General features: G+C 39.9%; 1 protein-coding gene across 16 annotated transcripts in view; it reads left to right on the forward strand.

The window, feature by feature from the left end:
* col13a1 (collagen, type XIII, alpha 1) overlaps nucleotides 1–19,565 on the forward strand; it is a 394,128-nt gene extending 374,563 nt beyond the window's left edge. For all 16 annotated transcript variants that reach the window (XR_007036044.1, XM_047351963.1, XM_047351961.1 and 13 more), the window contains one exon: nucleotides 18,779–19,565. Coding sequence is in view for 15 of the 16 variants with exons in the window: in XM_047351963.1 (XP_047207919.1) it covers nucleotides 18,779–18,811 (33 nt within the window). In the remaining variant the exon portion in view is untranslated. The remainder of the gene's footprint in view (nucleotides 1–18,778) is intronic.
* The last annotated feature ends 6,996 nt before the right edge of the window (nucleotides 19,566–26,561 follow it).

A 26,561-nucleotide genomic window follows, 5' to 3' on the forward strand; every position in this document is an offset into this window, starting at 1 on the left:
CCGAGCTGTCTGCTGACCTACACTCTCACCTCAGTCATCAGCCTTGTACTACAAGCTACAACTCTCACTTCCCCAATTCCTCAACATCTGCCTTTATTCTTTTCGCACTCAACATTACACTTCCTCTTTAACAGTTGCTTTCATTCTTGCATTGTTGCTGCTCAAACCTGTAGTGACAGCATTTGCTTCACTTGCAGTTTAAAACCATTACCTCAACTTCATCCTTTCTTGTTTATACATCACAAGTGATTATCAGTCATTTTCTTACACATATCAAAGATTAACAAAATCCAATTGCATTTATTATCATAAAAATCTAACCTTATTGCATTTTTATTCATCAATCATAAATGTAAGAATCGCAATTCCATCCACAACCATTGATAGATGGTTAACATGATTCAAAATCATGTTAGATGATGAGGCAACTTTGGCCCACAGGTGACTGTGGCTCAGTAGGAAGAGTAGTCGTCTTTCAATCAGAAGGTTGTGGGTTCGATTCGAGCTTCCTCCTGCCATATGTCAATGTGCCCCTGAAGTTGCCTACCGATCTGCGTATCGGTATATGAATGTGTGAGCATTAGTGAGGCAATTGGGTGAATGTGGCTCTAGTGTGAAGCACTTTGAGTGGTCTGCATGACTGGAAAGGCACTATATAAGTTCAGTCCATTTACCATTATCAAATCATCCTTCATTCTTTTTTATGTAGTATGATTATTATTCATTTGATACATAAGATTAATCTCTAATTTCATCATGTGATTTATTTAGTCTTAATCATTGTGATACACTTCTGCAAAAGAAAGCAGAAATAACTTCACAGCTTCAGAATGTGAATATTTACTGATTTACATTTCAGATTTGATTATGATGATTTAATTAATTTCTGCACAGATTGTTGTAGAAAAATTTGTTTTTACCAAGACAGAGACCGATGATTGTCACTCAGAATCAGCTTTATTATAATCTTGCAAGAGAGAAGGATTTTTTACAGCATTGGAGATGCGCTCAGTAGTGCTGCCAAATCATTCTGCCTAGACAAAGCAAAGTTTCTCCTTAAAAGCTACAACAGTTTTCAAGGTAACTCTCATGAGACCCAGAAAGACGAGGTCCTAGACATAATCTTAACAGTGTGGCATACATATTATCTCACACAGGGGCAAGCTGAAGGCTGAGAAACCATTACTCTAAGACTATATAAGAGAATAATGGAACAACACTGAGGGGTTCTAATACTTTTGTCAGTTCCTGTAGAGTATCAAAGAGCAAATCAAGCAAGGCACTAAAATTTCCATAACTATCCACCCTTTTTGATTATAATGAAGCAAGTTTCGTATGTTATCGAACACCCAAGAAAATTTTTACTGAATGACAAAGAAGGAAAGTACAAGAGAATGAATTTCAAAAATATGAATTGATTAGTAATAATATGAATAATAAAAACTAATCAAAAATTGATTATATGAAATAAGTAGTTATAAAAAATTACTAAATAATGTAAAATGAATAATGAAACATTATTACAAAGCTAAACACTAGAACAAATCTACTATTACTGTCTTCTTCTTTGTTGGAAACAATTTGTCATTCTGATGGAAACAAAACATCTCTTCAATCAACAACCTTTTAAGGAATGATCAGATAAAATGAATACACAAATAATATAAAGAATTCAAACACTCAAAAATTAAATGAAGAAAATATAGTAGAATATATTAGTACACCAATATACTAGCAAAATGAAATCATGAGTTATCATCTACCCTGTGTGTGTTCAGTACACATCTCCATCATTAGAATTTGGAGGATTATTTGAATAGATGTAAATTGAATATCGGTAAATTTATTAGAAAGCATCATCATCAAGAGAGTTGCTGTCAGACTCATCAGAGCAATCCAAGGGTTCCCCTTCACCTGATATGACTTAGAGGTAATCAATCTATTAATTAGAGTACGCAGGCAGGGCACAGCAAATGAGGATACCTGCGAAGGTGGCAAAAGACGTCATACCTGCAATAATAAAACCCTTCAATTTATCAAAGGTAGCAGTAAATCAATCAGACAAAGAATCAGCAACAGTCAAGGTGCCAGGGTGCATAATCCATCCAGAGCTCTGGTTACTGAACCATCAGGACCTGTTATTTGGAATAAAAGTACAACATAAAGGACCAAACATGGCATAAACACCTCCCTTTTCAGCCAACGACATGTCTAAAGCCATTCTGGTTTGCCAAAACATAAGAGAACTGGAGGATAATTGGTCAGTTACACCGACCATTACATCTCTGGTGATGTTTGCTAAACGCTGCATATTGTAGTGGACATAATTAATACAATCAACGTTTTTGTTAGGAGTAATCCAAAGAAATATTGATTCAAACCCATTGACTACAGGATTGGCTAACTTATACTCATCTGGAACACCACGTGGGAGAGCAGGAGTAGTGAAAAGTTATGGTCTGGCTGAAGAATAGGCAATACACTCTGTCATGTTATTGATTTTAGCAGTAAATGTTATCCATTCTAACCAGGTGTTTTTGTCAGAAAATCCAGTTTCAACCTGCAATATTACTTCAGGTGATGAGACATTTAAGTAAGTGACCAATGCTTGAGGAGGTGTGGTTGGGCTAGGAGAAGTGCTAACAACAGTAATATCTAGAACTTCATCAGGAGGTTTAGGTTGATCCACAAACTGAATTTGAAACAATCCCAGTGGGTCTCTTCCAGAGACATCAGCTCCTAAAACCAAAACAAGTTCATTAAGTTCTGCATGATTAACAGTAGGCCAGGGATTCTTCCACATTTCTCTGACAGTTATTACTAGGGGATTATATCTAGTGGTGTCAGCTTGTTGGGTGGACTTGTCTCTAATCAAACTGATGTGTTGCCGCCGGCCCTGTGGAATATTGTTAGAGTTCGGGTTGACATAACCTTTTGGATTTGAATTCCAGTACACAAATGTACACATCTGCATTCTGAAACCAACTGTCATAACCTCTGCGGGGTACCACGTCACACAGGTCAATCCTCGCTGCCACTGTGGTATTCTTAGTGTTGCCTTTACGGTTACCTGTCTCAGTTGTTCTGATGTGGAGACAGCTCTGTCAGACCTGATAAGCTTTGATAAAAAAAACAAAACATGGAAAGAATAAACCAACATAACATAACAATGATGAAGACAGAGAACAAACATGCAAAAAGTCCCATCTTCTGTACATCTTCAATTTGGGAGACTTGAGGTAGATAAAAGACATCTTCTTCTCATCCGTGATCTTATTTAAAGCAAACGTTGCACTGCTCAAGGAATTATTATGCCCATTGTAAAAACAGTGTTCTTCACCCAACTCTTCAATCACTCTCCAGTGATTAGCTTACAGTTCTTTGGCTTGTGGTGTGCCGTTGTCCTTCATGGGATGATCTCCTTTCTTTAAATCCTGTGATGGTTGGAGCAGGCCTAGTGCTCTAGCCCGTTGGCTTGGGCCAACGTCCCTCAGGAGTGGTGTCATCTGGTGGATTAGGAAGCCGTCTGCGGTAAGCAGCCACTGTTCGAGCCACCAGCAACACCTTGGAATGACTCTGTTTGCGTTTGGACCTTCGATGTCTCTTCCTTGGCTTGTCCAATAACCCTTGCTGCAGTTGGTGTAATCTGACTGCATCATGCTAATGGCAGACAGCTCCACCTGGAGAGAAGGCTCGGTATACGGTTGCAGACAAACTTTTACAGTAATAGCTGTTTTCCATGGCCCTCAACAGTTCTAGAATAAATAAACTATTCTGTGTTTTCATTGTACCAAAACAAAATGAATCTTATGTCTACCCTTATTTTGCATGAAATTCAAATGCAGTGGTTCATTATTACCCCAGGTGCTTAACTCAGTTTGCATCATATTAAAGCTCAAAAATCTTCAAATAGGGATATTTACTTTGATAAGTAAGACTGGTCCATTCTGAGTCTGCATTTTATCCACTGTATCACTTGGCGATGTCAAACTTTAGATCTGCTGCAATCTGAACTCCTTTATTTCCAACAGTTGGTTCAGTTACTGAAGCTTAAAATAATTTTGTTTGTATTTTTACCATTTCCATTAAGAAGAAACTACTTTAATAATTACATGGATCTTCATCAAAATATCCAGCAAAGGAGAATAAATCTTTTGACTAATTTAGAGGAATTAAGCCCGTACATTCAGACAGGTTCTCAAGATGAGGCCTTGGGGAGCTGGGCACCAGTTTTATAGACAAAACACAAAGTGTAATCTTCTCTCACAATGTCACAAAGTTTTTTTTATTACAGTTGACATCCCCTCTTTTTACGCATGGGTTAACCCATTAGTCAATTTAGCATTTGTCTTTTGTCTTTAATGATTGAAAAAAATGTTTTAGCAACCAAGACCACATTAAATATAATTTAAAGAAATTAAGAATCTATTTCCTTCTTGCCAACAGATTGCTCCTCAAAAGGTTCATTTTGTACATTAATATAAAGGTCTGTTTTCCCTATTAGACTGTTTATTTTAGAATTTTGTTAGCTTCAGTTTGTGTAAGTAATGTGGCATTTCCCTTTAAATTTCGTTTTGAAGTCATGCATATAATTTTAACCTAGTTAGAACCACATAGGATTGATGTATTTAAAATATTTATAGCTTTTGTTAGCTCTATGTTTTAGCCATTTACATCATTAGAATTATTCATTAATAATGAATTAATTTATCATCATGTATTTCAAATGAATTAGTATTAATTAAATTGGTCTCAGAGTTCACCACTGTAAATTTACCTAAATAAATTTAGGAAAAAACAACCTGGTTGTTTCTATTTGCAGTCACCTCAGTTTTAACAATAAAACATTAAATATTATGAAGTTCATTTTAATGTTTCAATTATAAATGAGTCACATCACCTTGATTGGTCTTGGTTTAAGATGAGTAAATTTAAATTTCGCAGGTTTAATGCATAAATCCTACCAATTGAACCTAATCATTAATCATAGTATAGGATCGTGACTCAGGTTTATTATTAAAATATATTCCTTATTTGTGGCATATCTTGAACTTTCAGCTAGTTTAATTTATTGGCACCAGGATAAAGTTTTCAGTTCATTAAATCCCCAATGATTCTGCAAGCAAAACTAATTATTTGAAGAAGTTTAAACTATTTCATTAACATTTTAATTATAAAACACATAAATCTAAATTTCATGCTTTATCCTTATTCAATCATTTTATAAACATGCATTTTAACGCAGTTCTCACAACAAGCCCCTTTTATTATTATCACTTTTCTTTCAAACAGTGTTGAACTCAGGAAGGGAGGGGGGAGCGTTTCCATGGAAGTTAAGGTGTGTTCAAACCTGGTAGGTGGGCGGAGCCAGGCGGAACCAACCTCTGATAGGCTGTCTATAGGTGGGCTGTGGGCAGTCCCCACGGTTCTGTCCTTCCAACCCATCTTAGTGGACCTTAGACTGCAGAACTGTTAACATCAACTTACATCAAAAACACACTGCTTCTTAGGAGTTAAGAAGCTTTCCTGAAAACTGAAGGTTTTAATCAGTTCAGGGTTAGAAAACATTATTCTAAACATGAATTATTATAGCATGCAACATATGAACAAACACTCATTCATTCCAATGAAACAAAGACAAACATCACAGACAGAGACACAATTGGCCACAATTTAGTTGTTTTTTCCCGATCAAATTGTAAATATCAAATTTAATAAATGTTTTAATGACGTCAAATCTACTCAGTGACTTAATGAAGCTTCAGGAATTTAAAGAAATCTTCAGATGCTTTGATTGATAATCATCAGGGTCCTGTTTAAAGATAAGTGCACACAATTCAAAGGGATCTCAAATAATTTAAAAGCACAGCAGCAGTCTTCTTTTATATGAATCCAAATGTTTTGCTGCTGAAACTCTTTGCTAATTCTTCATACTTTAAACATTGTAATGACAGTAGAGTTGCTGTTAAATTTCTCTTTTTGTTAAGTTTAATTTTATCACAGCTGTATTTCAGAATTTCTCTGCTCAGGTTAAATGCGGACAATTATTTTTAGGCCGGCATTGACATTTTATGATTATACCCAGACACTAAACAAACACAAACACTGCAGTGTTAAAACTTAAACAGAAAAATGAACAATTACGATTAATCCCCAACTAGATTTTATTTCATTATAGCACTTCAAAAGACACAATTGGACATAATTTTCTTTAAATCAGGGTTATTAAAGTTTTGAAAGTTGGGGAAGAAAATTATTCTCAGGACCCCTGTGTTCCTCTGTTATAATTCAAATGCTAGAAAATGTTCCATTATTTGAAATATTGGTAATTTGAAATAATCTTTTGTGCTAATTTAAAAATATCTTTTGGCAGTCAGTCAGTCAGTCAGTCATTTTCTACCGCTTATTCCATAGTGGGTCGCGGGGGAGCTGGTGCCTATCTCCAGCAGTCTATGGGCAGGAGGCGGGGTACACCCTGGACAGGTCGCCAGTCCATCGCAGGGCAACACACAAACAACCATGCACACACTCATTCCCACACCTAAGGGCAATTTAGAGTGACCAATTAACCTAACAGGCATGTCTTTGGACTGTGGGAGGAAGCCGGAGTACCCGGTGAGAACCCACGCATGCATGGGGAGAACATTGCAACTCCATGCATTAATGCATGTATTAATTTGAAATTTGTTTGGTACTCCTATGTAATGAAGGATTTAATTATTCTTTTACCCTATAAGTCCTCAAAAATGAAACCTTTATTTGAACATTTTCAAACTCATCCAAGTTGTCATGAAATCAAACATTTCTCCCTGGGGAGGAGACTGGAGTTTGAGCCGCTTTTCCTCTTTAATGTTCAAAGAGGTGCCTTTATTTATCCCCGAAATAAAGGACTTTACCTGCCTTTATGCCCCATAAAGGTCTTTTTCTAGGATTTTAATTCCTTGACCCTAATTACTTCTGTCTTTATTCTGTTATAAAGGACTTTAGTCACTATGAGTTTTAATTTCTTGAATCCTAGCCCTGGCTCCAAAACAACCTTCAGCCTCAATCTGTGTTCCCCAGAGTAGAAACCTAATTTGAGTATTAATAAATTTTAAAGCCAGAACCCATCATTGGCTTAGATCTTTTATTTAATAAGTGTAGTATTTTTTTTATTTTATTTGATTGTTCTCTGCTCAGTTAAATTGCATACCTTTATTGATTTATTAAAAATTTTCTTCACTGACCCACAATCTATGGCTCACTTTAGATCTGCTGCAATCTGAACTCCTTTATTTCCAACAGTTGGTTCAGTTACTGAAGCTTAAAATAATTTTGTTTGTATTTTTACCTTTTCCATTAAGCAGAAACTACTTTAATAATTACATGGATCTTCATCAAAATATCCAGCAAAGGAGAATAAATCTTTTGACTAATTTAGAGGAATTAAGCCCGTACATTCAGACAGGTTCTCAAGATGAGGCCTTGGGGAGCTGGGCACCAGTTTTATAGACAAAACACAAAGTGTAATCTTCTCTCACAATGTCACAAAGTTTTTTTTATTACAGTTGACATCCCCTCTTTTTACGCATGGGTTAACCCATTAGTCAATTTGGCATTTGTCTTTTGTCTGTAATGATTGAAAAAAATGTTTTAGCAACCAAGACCACATTAAATATAATTTAAAGAAATTAAGAATCTATTTCCTTCTTGCCAACAGATTGCTCCTCAAAAGGAACCACAGGTTGAGGACCACTGCTTTAAACACTGATGCCAGCTTTCTGCAGAGATTAAAGAAAAATTGATTAAATACCTTAAATATTTTCAGACTAAAGAGTTTATTATTTCTGGCATCAACAATAACAGATTTAAGAGTTTCAATCACTAGTTCACAGCTCTAAATTAGCCCCACGTCATATTTTCTTTTAACCCAGAGTTCATAAGGAGCTTCAGACATTATAATAAAACAACACAGATCTGTTTTGGATTAAAGGAAAGGCATGCTTCAAAATCTGGTTCTGTAGTTCCACAGTTTCTGGAAGAAGGCCTTTTCTAAGCAGAGTCTTTAGAGAACATGATATTAGACTTTTTGTGGTACCACTTGTCGAATCAGATTCTTTCTTACCTTCAGAACCAAACCTACATCTTTCCAGTCTAATTTTACAGGTTTTTGCCAGGGAAGATGTGTTTAACTGAACCCATAACTCTGGAACATTTTGCTGTTGAGGTGTTAGAGAAAATAACAAGTGTGTTTACATTCCAATGCAACACAGAAGTGATTAGATTGTCTTTCTTTTCCCAGAAGAGAAAATGCAGAACCACGTTTTTCATAGTTTTGTCAGGACCAGATACAGGGGTTGGACAATGAAACGGAAACACCTGGTTTTAGACCACAATAATTTATTAGTCTGTTGTAGGGCCAATACAGCGTCAATTCGTCTTGGGAATGACATATACAAGTCCTGCACAGTGGTCAGAAGGATTTTAAGCCATTCTTCTTGCAGGACAGTGGCCAGGTCACTACGTGATACTGGTGGAGGAAAATGTTTCCTGACTCGCTCCTCCAAAACACCCCCAAAGTGGCTCAATAATATTTAGATCTGGTGACTGTGCAGGCCATTGGAGATGTTCAACTTCACTTTCATGTTCATCAAACCAATCTTTCATCAGTCTTGCTGTGTGTATTGGTGCATTGTCATCCTGATACATGGCACCGCCTTCAGGATACAATGTTTGAACCATTGGATGCACATGGTCCTCAAGAATGGTTCGGTAGTCCTTGGCAGTGACGCGCCCATCTAGCACAAGTATTGGGCCAAGGGAATGCCATGAAATGGCAGCCCAAACCATCACTGATCCACCCCCATGCTTCACTCTGGGCATGCAACAGTCTGGGTGGTACGCTTCTTTGGGGCCTCTCCACACCGTAACTCTCCCGGACGTGGTGAAAACAGTAAAGGTGGACTCATCAGAGAACAATACATGTTTCACATTGTCCACAGCCCAAGATTTGCGATCCTTACACCATTGAAACTGACATTTGGCATTGGCATGAGTGACCAAAGATTTGGCTATAGCAGCCCGGCCGTGTATATTGACCCTGTGGAGCTCCCGACGGACAGTTCTGGTGGAAACAGGAGAGTTGAGGTGCACATTTAATTCTGCCGTGATTTGGGCAGCCGTGGTTTTATGTTTTTTGGATACAATCCGGGTTAGCACCCGAACATCCCTTTCAGACAGCTTCCTCTTGCGTCCACAGTTAATCCTGTTGGATGTGGTTCGTCCTTCTTGGTGGTATGCTGACATTACCCTGGATACCGTGGCTCTTGATACATCACAAAGACTTGCTGTCTTGGTCACAGATGCGCCAGCAAGACATGCACCAACAATTTGTCCTCTTTTGATCTCTGGTATGTCACCCATAATGTTGTGTGCATTTCAATATTTTGACCAAAAACTGTGCTCTTACCCTGCTAATTGAACCTTCACACTCTGCTCTTACTGGTGCAATGTGCAATCAATGAAGACTGGCTACCATGCTGGTCCAATTTAGCCATGAAACCTCCCACACTAAAATGACAGGTGTTTCAGTTTCATTGTCCAACCCCTGTATGAGGTACAGTGTAAGTCAGCAGGCTTCATAAACTCAGAAGAGTGGGAAGATCAGCTAATCTAACTTCTTCCCAGCAGCTGCTGTGAAAACAATGAATTTGCACCTTCCATTCAAGCTCTAGTTAACGCTTGTGGCCAAACCTGTACCCCACTGGAAGTACTGTGTCAGACTGTACGGAGACCCTCTGCAGTAAAACTAATCCTATTCTCAGAGGTCTCTACCCGTTAGATTAACGGGGTACACTCTGACAACAGGAAACAATGCCTGAAGGAGAGTCCATCAGGTGTTACACATGCGATAGACCTCCGTGGGATCTGTCCTGAGGATGACATAGAAAACACATGGTTACCGCTGAATTTTGGAGGTGTTTAAAATTCCTCTTTCTTTTAAGGACTTTTAGTAGCAATATTTGACCCTGAATCTACCATGATGAGAGAGAGAACTTGTTTCTCTAAAACAATTACTTTATGACTTTTGAAAAAAAGAATCTCTTTAACACAGGAATAACATTTAACCTCTTGTTACGTCTGTCAACGTCAAAACCACATCAGCTGCAGTTAACAAGCTTTCTTCATTGCAGAAAAACAGAAAAGATATTTGCAAATGTGTGTGTGTTTGTACGTTACCCCCCTCAGTTTCTTGACCACTCCAGAGTCAGACTGTTGTGGCATACAGTCCCCTATCAGTCCAAAAACCCAGGCCCTCCCCTGGCCTGTTGGTGGACATTTGCTCTTTCCTTGTCCACTTTAACTTCTTCAGGAGGGAGGGAAAACTTTGCTCCAGCCTGTTTCTCCTCTGTCTGCATAAGATGTGCTCTCAAGATGAGTCCAGTGTAATGGTCTTCTGGCTCTGGCAAACAGCGTGGATTGTTGTCCATCTCAGTGGGTGTTGGGCTTTTTACCAGACTTCTTCTGAGTTTTGTTCTGGTGGAAACTCTCACGCTGTTGTCTGCAGCACGCAGGCAGGACCTCTACCTTTCAGGTCATGCTGAAGAAGCATCTTTTGTGGAGTGAAGCCGTGGGGAGCGCAGGAGTCTAATGACCAGGGAGCCCTTAACTGTTTGTGCAAAAAAATAATGCACGTGCAATAAGTGGCCATGTTGTGCACGATCAACAGGTGCGAAACGGTGGAAAACACCCTATTTAAATGAGGAAATTGCATGTGCTATTGGCTGGCTGCTACTGCCCCCAGCGGAACTGGAAACAAAGCTAACAAATCCTCTGTGCTGTGGCACTTGAAGCATGAAGGGGTTGTTGCACTGCATCGTTATGAATGATACAATTGCTGATTTTTTTCCGTTCTGCTCCTGCTTTTCTGGACTGTTACAGTTAGTTAACTGTTGTTGTCTTTATTCACAACAACAGGTTTGTCATCACCTGTCGAGATTATTTCCTCTCTCTATTCGTTTGCGCAGGGCACCTCCGAGTGTGTAATTGTGCATGCAGAAGGCTGAGTTTGAAGTTTTTCTGCGAGCAGATGCTTTATGTTTGTGGTCCAGATGGACCTAGGGAGGGTCTGCTTCTCATTTAGAATGATCAAAATGATGGATTTAAAGGCTGTTACACAGGAGGGGAGAACAGTGTCCAAAGTGGTGCTCGGCCTCTGCCATTGGGCCATCAGGCCACATGGCAGCTGGTCAGTGCACTCTTTAGGCTGACAAGCATCACAGGAGTGTGCACAATGTGTTAACTGTGTTGGTACATGTGACTCGCAACAGTTAGAAACAGAATAGTTAGAAATTAGCCAATCATAAAAATCATTAAAAAGACAAAAACATCTGTCAAGGAATTTAATAATGTTTGTCTCCCCTGAACTTTTAATTCTTTTTGGAGACTCACCATGTTCTTTTTTTTGAGAGTATGTGTAGGAAGAGTTCAGCGTTCAGAGTTTATCATAAACAGCAACAATATTTAAGCCTGAACGAAATATTGGCAACATAAAAATAGTCTGTTGTAGGAGTTGGCTATCTGCATATTATAACTTTGCTAATTTTAAAACATGACGTCACATAGCTTTCCTGCAAAGAATTTAAATAGAACATTTATGTACATAAAAATAAATTATTTTTTAATGATTTTACTGAATTTATTTTGTTTGTTTTGTCAGTATTTTAATGATATACGTGTTTGTTTGTTTAAATTGTTGTGTGGTGACAAAGTGATTTTTTATTGTATAACCCTCCCGTGGCATATGTTCACATTTAATAAAACAGATCCAAATCCAATGACACAATGTTACTGTCAATATTGCATTTTGTTTTATTTAGGGACAAGGGTAAAGCATACACTCTTTTTCACCACATGGAATAGACTGCCTTAAATTTGTGATTTTTCACCTGCTAAAGGGTGATTTTAGCATTCAGTTTGCAAATGAAGGATTTAATCTGACTTATAATGACTTTATTTCTTTCCTATTAATTATATTATCAACATCAAAGCACAGTGGGTCCTTTGTAAGATCTGCAATTACAATTACACAAGCTGTGCGCACTTTTCTGGGGGATGATCAGTCGTGCGCACTTCGCTACGATCAGGTTCAGCAGCATATGATATCACTAACAGCGATTGTGCGCTGGAATGATCCAAATGCAATCAAAAGATGTAGGAGATATGTCATGGTTTCTGTTTTTATTGTCTCCAAATCAAATCTTTTCGCTCCTCTTTTTTTTTTTTGACAGTTGTAGATCACATATCCAAATATGGAGATGGAGTAAATGTTGAAAGAGTAGATGAATACATATTCATTGCGGATATTATTGATGATAAAATATACTGGAATCTCAAATTAGATATTTACAAAATTAACTGCCAAAAGGTCTCTTTATAACGAATAAAGCCAAATGTATTGGAGGATAAAAGCTTGCCACGTTCTTTACTCTTCCCAAGTTTTACCTTCTTGTGCAGGGATTGTGCAGAGATATGGGGCAACAATTACAAAACTTCTTACTGTCAATAATAACATTGAAAAAACTAGCAATAAGAGTAATCAATAAGGCTGATTATTTGGATCAAACTAACACACATAACATTTTAATTGATTATATTTACTGACATAGTTGAACTACAAACAGCTATTATTGTCTTTAAAGTAAATTACTGATGCTTTCTTATACTAGCATGCAAAAATGATTTTAAGATATATTTGATGAAACTATCTTTCATGGAATGTTATAATTAGGTGAAAAGGGGTGGGTAAAAGATCAGTTTATACTTCTACCTCCTTTGAATGTGTACATATACTTTGTACTTTGTTCTTCTTTTGTATTGTTTTTTTCTTTTTTGGTTTTTCTTTTTCTTTTGTATTTTTTTTTCCTTTTAGTAATACGTTCAATAAAATTTTAATTCAAATTCGAAGTCATTTTTATGCAGTCAGTACTTGGTTTGGCCTCCTTTTTTATGAATAACTGCATTACTGCGGCGTGATCAGCCTGCTGAGGAGTAATGGTAGCCCACGTTGCTTTAATAGCAACCTCTTGGTACAATGCATTCTTGTGTCTCCTTTCTCTCCTCTTCCTCTTGACAATATCACATAGGTTCCCTGAGGATTCAGGGTTTTGTGGCCAATCAAGCACAGTGCAGACCAAACTCCTGCTCCACTTGTACAGAGACCAGATGACCCCTAATAAAGGGCTCCCGATTCCATACTCCTGGAGCACCACCCACAGGGCACCACGAGGGACACAGTCGAATGCCTTCTCCAGGTCCACAAAACACATGTGGACCGATTGGACAAACTCCCATGAACCCTCGAGTACCCTGTAGAGGGCATAGAGCTGGTGCAGTCTTCCACGGCCGGGAGGAAAACCACACTGCTCCTCCTAAAGCCGAGGTTCAACTATCAGCCGGACTCTCCTCTCCAATACCCTGGCGTAGGCTTTACCAGGGAGGCTGAGGAGTGTGATCCCCCTGTAGTTGGGACACACCCTCCGGTCACCCTTCTTATGAAGGTGGACCACCACCCCAGTCTGTCAGTCCAGAGGCACTGTCCCTGACCGCAACGCAATGTTGAAGAGGCGTGTCAACCATGACAGCCCCACAACATCCAGAGACTTGAGGTACTCAGGGCGGATCTCATCCACCCCAGAAGCCCTGCCACCACAGAACTTTTTAACCACCTCGGTGACTTCAGCCTGGGTGATGAAAGAGTCTAATCCTGAGTCCTCAGCCTCTGCTTCCACCAGGAAATGCATGATGGCAGGGTTGAAGAGATCCTCGAAGTACTCCTTCCACCGCCCGATAATGTCCCCAGTTGAGATCAGCAGCCTCCCACCCCCACTGTAAACAGTGTTGGCAAAGCACTGCTTCCCCCTCCTGAAGCACCGGACGGTTTACCAGAATTGCTTCGGGGCCAACCGGTAGTCCTTCTCCATGGCCTCACTGAACTCCTCCCAGGCCAGAGGTTTTTGCCTCTGCCACAGCCCGGGCCGCGGCACGCTTGGCCTCACGGTACCCGTCAGCCGCCTCAGGAGTCTCACAAGCCAACCACAGCCAATAAGAATCCTTCTTCAGCTTGACAGCATCCCTTACTGCCGGTGTCCACCACCAAGTTCAGGGATTGCCACCACAACAGGCACTGCGGACCTTACGGCCGCAGCTACGGGCAGCAACATCGACAACAGATGTGGAGAACATGGTCCACTCGGACTCTATGTCTCCAACATCCCCCGGAATCTGGTCAAAGCTCTCCCGGAGGTGGGAGTTGAATACATCCCTGGCCGAAGGCTCTGCCAGATGTTCCGAGCACACCCTCACTATGCACTTGGGCCTGCCATGTCTCTCCGGCTTTCTCCTCTTCCAGCGGATCCAACTCACCACCAGGTGGTGATCAGTGGACAGCTCAGCACCTCTCTTCACCCGAGTGTCATGCAGCCAAGACACCTTCATGAGGACTATTAAATCGAGGCACGTGACGTCGCCCGGTACGGCGGAGCCGGGGTCCCACCCTGGAGCCAGGCATCGTCAGAGAGCGCCTGGTGGCTGGGGGGAAGAAGCCGGAGCTTGTGCGGGAGGTCGAGAGATATCGACTAGACATAGTTGGGCTCGCCTCCACGCATACCGTGGGCTCTGGAACCCATCTCCTCGAGAGGGCTGGATTCTCTTCTACTCTGGAGTGACCCACGGGGAGAGGCGGCGGGCTGGAGTGGGTTTGCTTGTGCCAGCTCAGCCGTCTCATGTTGGGGTTTACCCCAGTGGATAAGAGGGTCGCATCCCTGCGCCGTCGGGATGGGGCAGGTCTCTGACTGTCATTGCGGCCTACCGGCCGAGCGGTAGTGCAGGCTACCCGACCTTCTTGGTGTCCCTGTCGGGACTGCTGGATAGTGCCCCTCCCGGGAACTCCATTATTCTGCTGGGGGACTTCAACGCCCATGTATGAAACAACAGTGACACCTGGAGAGGCCTGAGGAATGGCCTCCCTGATCTGAATCTGAGTGGTGTTTCGTTATTGGACTTCTGTGCTAGTTACGGATTGTCCATATAAACACCGTGTTCAAGTTTCCAAGTCCTTCTGGAAAATTAAATCAGTTTCCCCATGAAGCTTGGTAGCACAAAAAGGCATTAGGTGCTTAATGCACAAGGGAGCATTAACTGGTAGAAAGGTGTGTTGACTATGGACTTAAAAAAACATTTGACCAAATCCAGCAGATGACATGGCACCTCAAATCATCACAGACTGTGGAAACTTGACAGAGGACTCCAAGCAACATTGATTCTTTTCCTCTCTTTTCCTTACTCTTCTTTCAGACTCTGGGACCTTGATTTCTGAATGAAATGATAAACTTTACTTTCATTTGTAAAGAGGACTTTAGACCACTGACAGTGCTTTCACACCAAACCTCTGGATCGCTTTTTACCATGCCAGAGTCTGGTTTCTGCAGCAGATCACATTGATGTGAACCTATTCTGAGCCCTGAAACGGACCAGAGAATTATACCCTGGCACAGTTACAGCTGCCAGTCTCAGCAGTTTTTTCAGATGCTGTAGTGGTTCACTTGCCGTGTAAATGTGTACCATTCCCAGCATACCATATGGTGTGACGTAAGACGACCTGCTTCCTCTGGATACAAGCCTGTCTTCTGTCCAATGTCCACTTTGCTGCTGTTCTGAACATAATCACCCTTCATTCACCACCATAACCACCACATAACATCTCCCCCTGGATTCCTACTCACTCTCTGGCATTCATCTTCCACTTCCATCAGTAAGCTACCGCGACCTCCAAACCCAACCTTCTGCTCCTCCACCAGTAGAGGTCCCAAGAGTTCTCCACCACCAACCCATACAACCTTCTGTGACGTCATTACCCCTTCACCAGAAAAGTTCTCCAGTGAGTTGAGTTGTTGTGGGGGATTCCTGTTAGAATGCTCTCTAGTATTAAACCGTGCTCCCCACTCCTTTCCCTTTGATGATGCTAAGATTTCCTACATTATTATTTTCCTGTCTGGCATGGCTTTAAAATGGGCAAGGACAGAGCCTGACAGCACCTGACAGCGGCACCTAAGTGCCATCACCTGTTTGTGCCTGTCTCATTCATTGGATCCATACAGCTAAATTCTCTTGTCATCCTAGAACCGGTCGCACCATAGCTCTCATCAATAGAAGATTTTGGTGGCCTAATTTACACAAAGATGTCAAAGAATGCATTGTCACCTTTTCTGTCTGTGCAAGAAACAAGATTGGAAACAAACACTCTTCTGGACTGCTCCAACCCCTCTCCATTCCATCTCGACCTTGGTCCCATATTGCCATTAGATTTTGTCACAGGACTGCCTGTCTCCAAAGGGATAACCACTGTTGTAGATCTATTTTCTAAAGCCTGTCATCTGATTTCCCTTAGAAAATTCCCAACATCACTTCAGACCGCTCAACTACTCATCAAGCACGTTTTTCGCCTTCATAGAATCCCTCAGGAAATCTTCGACCATGGTCCTCAGTTCTTTTCACATGTTTAGAAACAGTTTTTCTCAGCTCTAGCAGCTAAGATCTTCAGGACCGCCAGGTGGTGGTCGTTGAGAGGAGGAGTGAAGTCAGTATTCTGGGGTGTTTGTATTTTGTGTGGCTAGGTTGTGTTTTGAAACCTTAGGCTGCCACTGGAGGGCACAACTGGACCAGTTCTGGCCTGGGGCAGACGTGAACAGGTGTGCTTCTGCACACCTCATATACACCAGTCATCTACCCGTGTATATGAGGAGCTGGCTGCCAGTCCCTCTTCGCTTGAGTGTTAACCCATGTGATAAACCCTAGCCCTCTGTGTGTTGTTTCTTTGTGTTTCTCTATTTCTAGAGATTGTCTGTATTTCTAGAGACAAGCTTCTTGTTTCCCTTCCACGACTGGCAGTCCTAAGGTTCTTTATTACCTCTGGTTTCCTCTGGTTACAAACCTGTCCACCCTCCGATGTCCGCTTCGCTGCTGCTCTGAACATCATCGCCCTCCTTTCACCACCACAACCACCATACGAACCTCTCCCCCTGGATTCCTGCTCACTCTCTCTGGTGTTCATCTTCCACTTTTATCAGTAAGCACCTGCCTCTCTTCCTCAATTATTCCAGACTGTTTTTTCCTCACTCACTTCTACCTCTCCTTCCTAGTGACTCTGCTGATCATTTCCACTGAAAGTTCCAGATCAAGACCATCAGTCATTATCGTTATTGTTTCAATAAATAGTTTTAAAACTTTCCCTCCTGTTTTCTTCCTTGAGAGCATCTGTGCATGTAAATGGTAAATGGACTGAACTTATATAGCGCTTTTCCAGTCATACAGACTCCTCAAAGCGCTTTACACTAGCGCCACATTCACCCAATCGCACTCACTAACACTCACACATTCATACACTGATACGCAGATCGGTAGGCAACTTGAGGTTAAGTGTCTTGCCCAGGGACACATTGACATATGGCAGGAGGAAGCTGGAATCAAACCCACAACCTTCTGATTGCAAGACAACTACTCTTCCTACTGAGCCACAGTCTGCCTCATGTGAGTCTGGCATTTAAATGAAATCATGACAAGCATAATGCTGGAGCAAAAGTTTGGTCCGATCTAAAAATCTCTCTGTGTAAGTAAACCGTGCCATCTGAAGGTGTGAATTTTCTCACTTTTACCGATCCCTGGACTGGAACAGTAGTGAATGTCCCCTGAAAAACAGTTCCGGTCTTTTTCTCCTTAGCCCATGTAAGACCCTTTTGATGTTGTGTGGTTCAGCAGTAGCTTGATACGAGGAATGGGACGTTTCTAGACCAAGTGTAGGATTCCTCTGTGCGTAGTAGCTTTAATGCACTGGCCCCACCCTCAATCCACTCTTAGTAAGGCTTCCCCAAATTCTTTTATAGATTTTACTTGACAATCCTTTCAAGGCTGTGGTTATATTTGGTCCTTGTGCACATTTTTTACCAAATGCAGAGTCAACCTGAGGTGAAGCTGAGTACTTTAATAGAAAAATAAGGTGAACTTACACAATGGTCTTGCAAACAGAGAGCAGACATGAAGCACAGGAAATGGAACGGGCATGGAATGAGCAGACAAACAGAGCAACAAACATAAGATTGGTAGTAGCCAGCAGGTGGAAAAGCCATAATGATCTCATACTTTTATATCACAAAAATGTGGTGTTATTACAGAGTGTACACTTTTTATAACAAATAAAAATCTCTCAGGTTTTACTTTAGAATATCAATATATGTGACCAAGCTGTGCTATTGGTGAACAAAGTATGATGCACAATGATTCATCAAGATGACAGAAGTGTCTTTGTGCACAAAAAAGGTAGAACCAAAACCCTTCATGAAAGAACTGAAAAACAAAAAAAAAAACATGAACAGCAATAAACATGTTACAGCTTTTCTTGTGCACATTTTTAACAGTTTTTCAGTAGTAAACATGTATTAACAAAGTGATGGTCTTAAAAAAAAGAATGATACATTTCATAGGTTGAAAAAATACATCAAATATTAGAGCTGAAACTGGCAAAAACAAAAGACTCCACTAAAACGTATTTCTACTACAGTGGTCCATAATGACAACTATTTTATCTTTTAAGTCGGCAGTTATCAGCTGTTGTGTTTTAAAAGAGAACTAATAATCTTACTATCTTACTTACAAATAAAGTATATTAAAGCCTTCATCTCGATATGCATTTTTATTTTTAATTAAGTGTATAAATATTAAATTACTTTCTCCCATTTGTTTAAAGGGCCAACATCCTTTCCAGCTGGCTAGGAAGTAGCACTGCCAAAGACGACTTACCGAAGCCGGAGAAAAGAAGAAACTTGAAGATATTTTAAAACATCTCAGCGTTTTTTTTGTTTTTTTTTTCTCAAACCTGGAGATCGATAAAAAAACTGTTTTCAGTCTTTGGTAGCAAAGAGCTATTATTTTTTTATTTCTTGATTAAATAATATTTGGTCTACAGCATTTAAGTTGCAGTGAAATCAAGAAATATAATTTATTATTTATTTATGTTTTACATTACTATAACTGTGATGAAGACTTCTTGCTAGCAGCACACAGGACAATCAATATTATGTGTTTCCTAACATGATTCCTAATAATATAGTATGAATTTTCAAGAAGATCCTTTTTGTGCAGCTATTGCACATTAATTTGTTTCAGTACTTTCACAAGAGCGTCATGTCATGGCTAATGACATTATTAACATTCTTTATTTTTTTGTATTGATGTGTTTTACATTTTATGTCTTTAATTGTGAGTATTTTACAGTTTCATTATTATTCATAAAGATAAGTACACAAAAATGCTCATTCTTTAAATATACAGTTGAAAATACTAAATGTGTTGAGAAACAGTGAGAAACCATTTGCTGTATTCTGTACAAGTGACATAGAGTTTGTGTTCATATGTTTTGTGTATCTAGGATATAATTTTTGTAAACATGAAAAAGAAAATTACTTCCGTGTCCAATCATTGTTTTCTGAGTTGAAAATGCCAATCCAAAATACAGTAAATAAGAGAAAAACAAATCCTGTTTTTCTTCTTTTTTTTTTTTGTTAAAAAGCAAATGTGCAGATGCTTTCCAACGCCATATTGTTAGCTGCAGTGATGCAACCAGGCCTGGGTATAATGGTACTTCTTAGTTCCCAGGCACATGATCTGATGTTAGATTTTTTGCTTTACAGCAAACCTCACCATGGATTCACATTTTAATGTTATTTTCAAGGTTTGCCAACAGCAATACCTACTACATATCCACAAATTCGGAGTATAATTGCTGTTCCATGTTTTTTTAAAAGTGGCATTTTGGAACTCTTATGCAAGCAAGCCCACTCTTTTCTAGCACATTTTAGCCCCAACTAATTTTATAGAATTTAACAAAATTGTTTCCAATTCACATACACCCAAGATCTTTTTGGGTTGTCCTGGGTGTTTTTAATTGTTAATTAATTTGTCCATTAAGAATTGTAAATGCAGTCCACAAGAAAAACGATTTTGGTTTTAATGTAGTTTAAATGTGATTTGCAAGAATACATTTTTGATCTTATCTTGAATTAACTGTTTCTTGGGAAAGTTTTCACCTTTTGGGTTTTAAGCGTTCCATGTAAAGCAAAACAGCATCGCACTGTGCCACCAGCTGAGCAGCAGCCCCTCAAACTACTTTGAATTGGTTCAATAAAAACCTGTACACATTTAAATAAATTGTCCTGCATAAAATAGTTTTCATAAACAGAATTCTGTACTTTTATAGACTGCATAAGAACCCTGCGTGGGAACCCTGCATAACTAACAGACCAAGGAACCATGTTAAAAGCATGCTTAGTAAGGTTTTCTTAAGGCACTTGTGGCTTTTATTATTCTAGTATTATTTGACAGTAGATAGGAAATGGGAACGAAGAGAGAGGAAGACATGTAGCAAACGTTGCCAGGTCCAGGACTCGAACCTGGCACAGCTGCATCAAGGACTAAGGCCTCTGTATAGTGTTCGCACTCGTAACCCCCACACCACCAGCACTGCACCCCAAAAAGGTGCTTTTGATACAATAAATCACAGCATTTATACAACATACACTTTAAAAGATAAATTTTTTACAACCTCTTCAATGATATTGCCACTATTCAAAAACAGAGAACATTGTGTTCAGTCAAAGATCAATTTTTTAAAGCTTGAAATGGGTGTTCCATAAGGATTCATTTTAGGATTATTGCTCTTCTGGGAGGGGGTAAGGTTTTTTTCTTATTGAATGACATAGACAGGTATGAGTTAGTCAGAGTTAAGTCCTGGCCTGGCTAACCTTGTCCTGCCCAGTCATAGGCCTGTGAGAAACAAACTGAATTGTGAACTCCCGTTCCTGCCAAGAGTAACACAGGGACAGTATTTTTTGTTTTTTCTTTATTTCTTTTGCTTCTTCATGGATCATGGATCATTGAGACTCAGCTCCTATGATGGATGGACCCAGTAGCTTCAAAGACTGCGATTAATCACAACCTTCGAACCTAGAGGGGACGTTGGGGCCATCCATTTTGGTCGCACATTTTGACATGCGCAGCTCAACAGACGTCGCAGCTCTGACATCACTGGGAGTATAAACCGGCTGAGATGGAGCGTTTCGGTGCCATTTCCCGCCTGTCTCAAAGGACAGCGCAATGGAGGCGCATATCTGGAGAGACAAGAGCTCGAAGGCGAACATTTGCTCCACACGGCCATTCCCGGAAGAGCTTGAAAGCTGGAAATCTGTCTGATACAAGAAGATCAGGAGATTTATTTACCGATTGAAGACCGCGCCCACACCGGACGCAGGTGTAATCCCACAGAGGTTCTATGTCCAAGGAGATGAGTTTTCTTCCTTGTGTAATGCAGTCGACTAACGGTTAATCTTTTCCCCTCCTGGATGGATGAGAAATTACCGTTTTTCTTCTTCAATTTGATCACGGATGCGTGGTCCCCCTCCCCTCCTTTTTCTTCAGACCTGATCCCTCCTCGACCGGTGGAGAGCAGAAATCAACTTCAAAGTAATTTCGTTCTTTTCATATTAAACCGGATAGGTGCATTTAGAGGTCTGGGCAGGATGAGGCATAGTTAAGGGGATTTAGGATAACCAGTAGTTAATCTCAGGTATTAACTTGTTGCATGCAATACTGATTGAATTATGTTATGCTGAGCTGTGTTTTGATTTGGTGCGCAAGCGCTGCTGAATTGTGTGTGGTTAATGTTTTGTCCGGCTGATCTCAAATCAGCCAGGAGTTAGAAGTTGGATTTTAAAAGTTTTCATTCAAAGCATTTGCGGTCTGAGCCTCACCCGACCACTCTTCCAGTTTTATTGCTGGAGATTTTCCACTGAGTTCCCGCTTCAGAGTTTATTACTCTTTGTGAAGATTTGGGGCTATCAGCTGGTTGTGGCTAAAGAGGCGTGGCCCCACCGTTTTATCAGCTGATCTCTGCAATTGAGACATCAGCACGACAGGAGGATTTCTTTCTATTTAACCCAAATTACACATTTTGTCCATAAAACTACTGGTTTGATCTTCATAGACACTAAATGCGCATATATATATTTTTCTTTTATTATCATTGTTAGGTAGTCATTTTTATGCCCTTTGTGTAGAATGGTGCTTGTTAGTTAGGTGAAGGTTTTTGGACCAGAATAATGGTATATCAGGACTATTTGGCTTCAATAAATTTTCATATATATAATTAAGAGAAGCGTTTGTATTTATTTCGTGCAAGAGTGATTTATCTGTCAAAACAAGGTCAAAGTTCCCCCACCTTCGGTGAAGCGGTTGAATAAACAGTGACAGTTTGTGGTTTGGTTAATAATTTGTAATTATTAAAGAGCTTTGAGCCCATAATCACAACACCAGAGGACATCTCTGATTTCTATTCGTAAGTAATGATTTTTGGTTAAGAAATTAATTTTTTTCAAATTATGATTTTAAATTATAATTCTTGATGAATATTAATTACTCAATCATCATAATCCTTACATAATTGCCGTCCCTGGGTAGGCCTTAAAATGACAGATACCACTGTTGCACGAAGTAACACATTTGTGATATCCTGGAAACTCTGTTGTGAGATTTGGTAAAATTTTACAGTTGTAAGCTGGAGGATGTATCTTGACTAATACTGGCTGAATTCTACTGCAAAGAAGTAATAATATACTCCTAATAGTAATAATAGTTTTTCTAAGGTGCTTTTGTGGACGCAAGGTGGACGTTTTGTGTAGTTTATGGCGAAATTCAACATAAATTGCCAGCTTGTCAAAGAAACCCCTGCTGGCTTTACGGTGGCCGTGGGGTGCAAAACACTATTACAAGTACCGAAACAAATTTACATTTCAGAAAACACTTTTACATTTCAGAAAACAATTTAACAAGATGTGAAACAAATTTACATTTCAGAAAACAAATTTACATTTCAGAAAACAAATTTACATTTCAGAAAACAAATTTACATTTCAGAAAACAATTTAACAAGATGCGAAACAAATTTACATTTCAGAAAACACATTTTTATTTCAGAAAACAAATTTACATTTCAGAAAACACTTTTACATTTCAGAAAACAAATTTACATTTCGGAAAACAAATGTACATTTCAGAAAACAAATTTACATTTCAGAAAACAATTTAACAAGATGTGAAACAAATTTACATTTCAGAAAACAAATTTACATTTCAGAAAACAAATTTACATTTCAGAAAACAAATTTACATTTCAGAAAACAATTTAACAAGATGCGAAACAAATTTACATTTCAGAAAACAAATTTACATTTCAGAAAACAAATTTACATTTCAGAAAACAAATTTACATTTCAGAAAACACTTTTACATTTCAGAAAACACTTTTACATTTCGGAAAACAAATTTACATTTCAGAAAACAAATTTACATTTCAGAGAACACTTTTACATTTCAGAAAACAAATTTACATTTCAGAAAACAAATTTACATTTCAGAAAACAAATTTACATTTCAGAAAACAATTTAACAATATGCGAAACAAATTGACATTTCAGAAAACACTTTTACATTTCAGAAAACAAATTTACATTTCAGAAAACACTTTTACATTTCAGAAAACAAATTTACATTTCAGAAAACAAATTTACATTTCAGAAAACACTTTTACATTTCAGAAAACAAATTTACATTTCAGAAAACAATTTAACAATATGCGAAACAAATTGACATTTCAGAAAACACTTTTACATTTCAGAAAATCAACCGGAAAGGGAATGTACCAACGCCGAGGCTGACCCGGAAGTCAGCCTCAGGGCTGCATCCTTCGAAGGCCGTATTTGTAGGCCAATTACGTTACAGCGCGGCGACGAAGGCTGTCCCAATTCATGAATCATTCCGAGCAAATGCTGCCAACAAATGTGTCCTTATTTTGCCCGATTTGAAGGATGCGTTGTGAGTATCCTTCGCGGCCCATCATTTCCCATCATTCATTGCGGGTTGAAGCGGATTGGTCAAGCAGGGGAAGCCATGGCGGACCATAGCAGCAAAAGCTCTGAGTAAATTGTGGAAAATTACACTTTCTGTGACACAAATTAACTTCTACAATGTTTTTAGTGCGGGAATATAACTATGTAGACGTGAAATATCTGCTTGATTTATCTAGACATCGCTTAATTTCAAATGTGCTCCGATGTGTTCGGAGTTTTCCGTTCCTGGCGTAGTAACCGGCTTGCCTCACCAGTCCTACCGGCGGTGAGGCGAGCTAGCCCGGTAGAGATCTGACCGGACTATCGGCACTAAGCTCCCGCTGGCAGTCATCACAGTGAACGTTTAACACAAGTGATTTCTAACAGTTTATGTTATTATTTTAATTGTTACTGAAAATCGATTTAACATTTCAGGTGATATTAAGGTTAACCAGAATAAATGGACAGTTTTATGTAATCCAACTGTATCGCTGGAGAGTGTGATTGAGAATAAATAAGCTTTTCTATATTAATTTTTAATGAAGAAATGTGCTATATGTTTTAAAAGTTTATTTATAATTCAGTTAGCATTATAATTTCTGATTCCAGGTAAGGCATAAAATAAAACTATGTCCAAGTATTTACAACGGCGACAGCAGGATCAACCTGAGTGACCGGTTCCTGGAACACCTCTTCAACAGAACAAAGAGGCAGATGTCTTTCTGAACAGAAAGTCTGGCGGTGTGGCTAAATCTTTCACAAGGTCAGAGACTTGGATGGATGCTGCAACTGAGATCTGTGGTTAGTCTTTCTGGATGGTGAGCGAAGCATCACACAGGTGGTCTGCAGATGTTTGTGATGCCTCTCTCCGCTGTCCACGTCATCGTCCATCAAGTGGGTTTAAAGGGCTGGCTGAATTGACGGCTGCCACATCACTAAGAGGTAATCGGAAAAATGCATAATTAGAAGATGGTGCTCACAAAATATTACAATTAGTTATGCCCCTCAAACATTAATCACATCTATAATATTATACTTGGTTGACACAGTAGTCATGTTCTGGTGGTACCTCCTCCAGGGCAGACACCTCAGCTGAAAGCTGGTCCCACCAGAGAGCAACGCTGACTGCCTCAGTCCAAACCTCACCCTCATCCTCTTCTACAGCCTCCTCTGGGTCATCCTCTGGGGCCATGACATCCCCAGCACCAAAGCAGATGTTGTGGAGGATGGCGCATGCTGTTATGACCTGAAAACAATTTAAAAGAGGGTGCATATATTATGTACAGGTTCTTCTCAAAATATTAGCATATTGTGATAAAGTTCATTATTTTCCATAATGTCATGATGAAAATTTAACATTCATATATTTTAGATTCATTGCACACTAACTGAAATATTTCAGGTCTTTTATCGTCTTAATACGGATGATTTTGGCATACAGCTCATGAAAACCCAAAATTCCTATCTCACAAAATTAGCATATTTCATCCGACCAATAAAAGAAAAGTGTTTTTAATACAAAAAACGTCAACCTTCAAATAATCATGTACAGTTATGCACTCAATACTTGGTCGGGAATCCTTTGGCAGAAATGACTGCTTCAATGCGGCGTGGCATGGAGGCAATCAGCCTGTGGCACTGCTGAGGTCTTATGGAGGCCCAGGATGCTTCGATAGCGGCCTTTAGCTCATCCAGAGTGTTGGGTCTTGAGTCTCTCAACGTTCTCTTCACAATATCCCACAGATTCTCTATGGGGTTCATGTCAGGAGAGATGGCAGGCCAATTGAGCACAGTGATACCATGGTCAGTAAACCATTTACCAGTGGTTTTGGCACTGTGAGCAGGTGCCAGGTCGTGCTGAAAAATGAAATCTTCATCTCCATAAAGCTTTTCAGCAGATGGAAGCATGAAGTGCTCCAAAATCTCCTGATACCTAGCTGCATTGACCCTGCCCTTGATAAAACACAGTGGACCAACACCAGCAGCTGATACGGCACCCCAGACCATCACTGACTGTGGGTACTTGACACTGGACTTCTGGCATTTTGGCATTTCCTTCTCCCCAGTCTTCCTCCAGACTCTGGCACCTTGATTTCTGAATGACATGCAGAATTTGCTTTCATCCGAAAAAAGTACTTTAGACCACTGAGCACCAGTCCAATGCTGCTTCTCTGTAGCCCAGGTCTGGGGAATGCGGCACCTGTAGCCCATTTCCTGCACACACCTGTGCACGGTGGCTCTGGATGTTTCTACTCCAGACTCAGTCCACTGCTTCCGCAGGTCCCCAAGGTCTGGAATCGGCCCTTCTCCAAAATCTTCGTCAGGGTCCGGTCACCTCTTCTCGTTGTGCAGCGTTTTCTGCCACACTTTTTCCTTCCCACAGACTTCCCACTGAGGTGCCTTGATACAGCATTCTGGGAACAGCCTATTCGTACAGAAATTTCTCTCTGTGTCTTACCCTCTTGCTTGAGGGTGTCAATAGTGGCCTTCTGGACAGCAGTCAGGTCGGCAGTCTTACCCATGATTGGGGTTTTGAGTGATGAACCAAGCTGGGAGTTTTAAAGGCCTCAGGAATCTTTTGCAGGTGTTTAG

The sequence above is a fragment of the Girardinichthys multiradiatus genome, chromosome 22, assembly GCF_021462225.1.
Source record: "Girardinichthys multiradiatus isolate DD_20200921_A chromosome 22, DD_fGirMul_XY1, whole genome shotgun sequence".
In the NCBI taxonomy this organism is placed as follows: Eukaryota; Metazoa; Chordata; class Actinopteri; order Cyprinodontiformes; family Goodeidae; genus Girardinichthys; species Girardinichthys multiradiatus.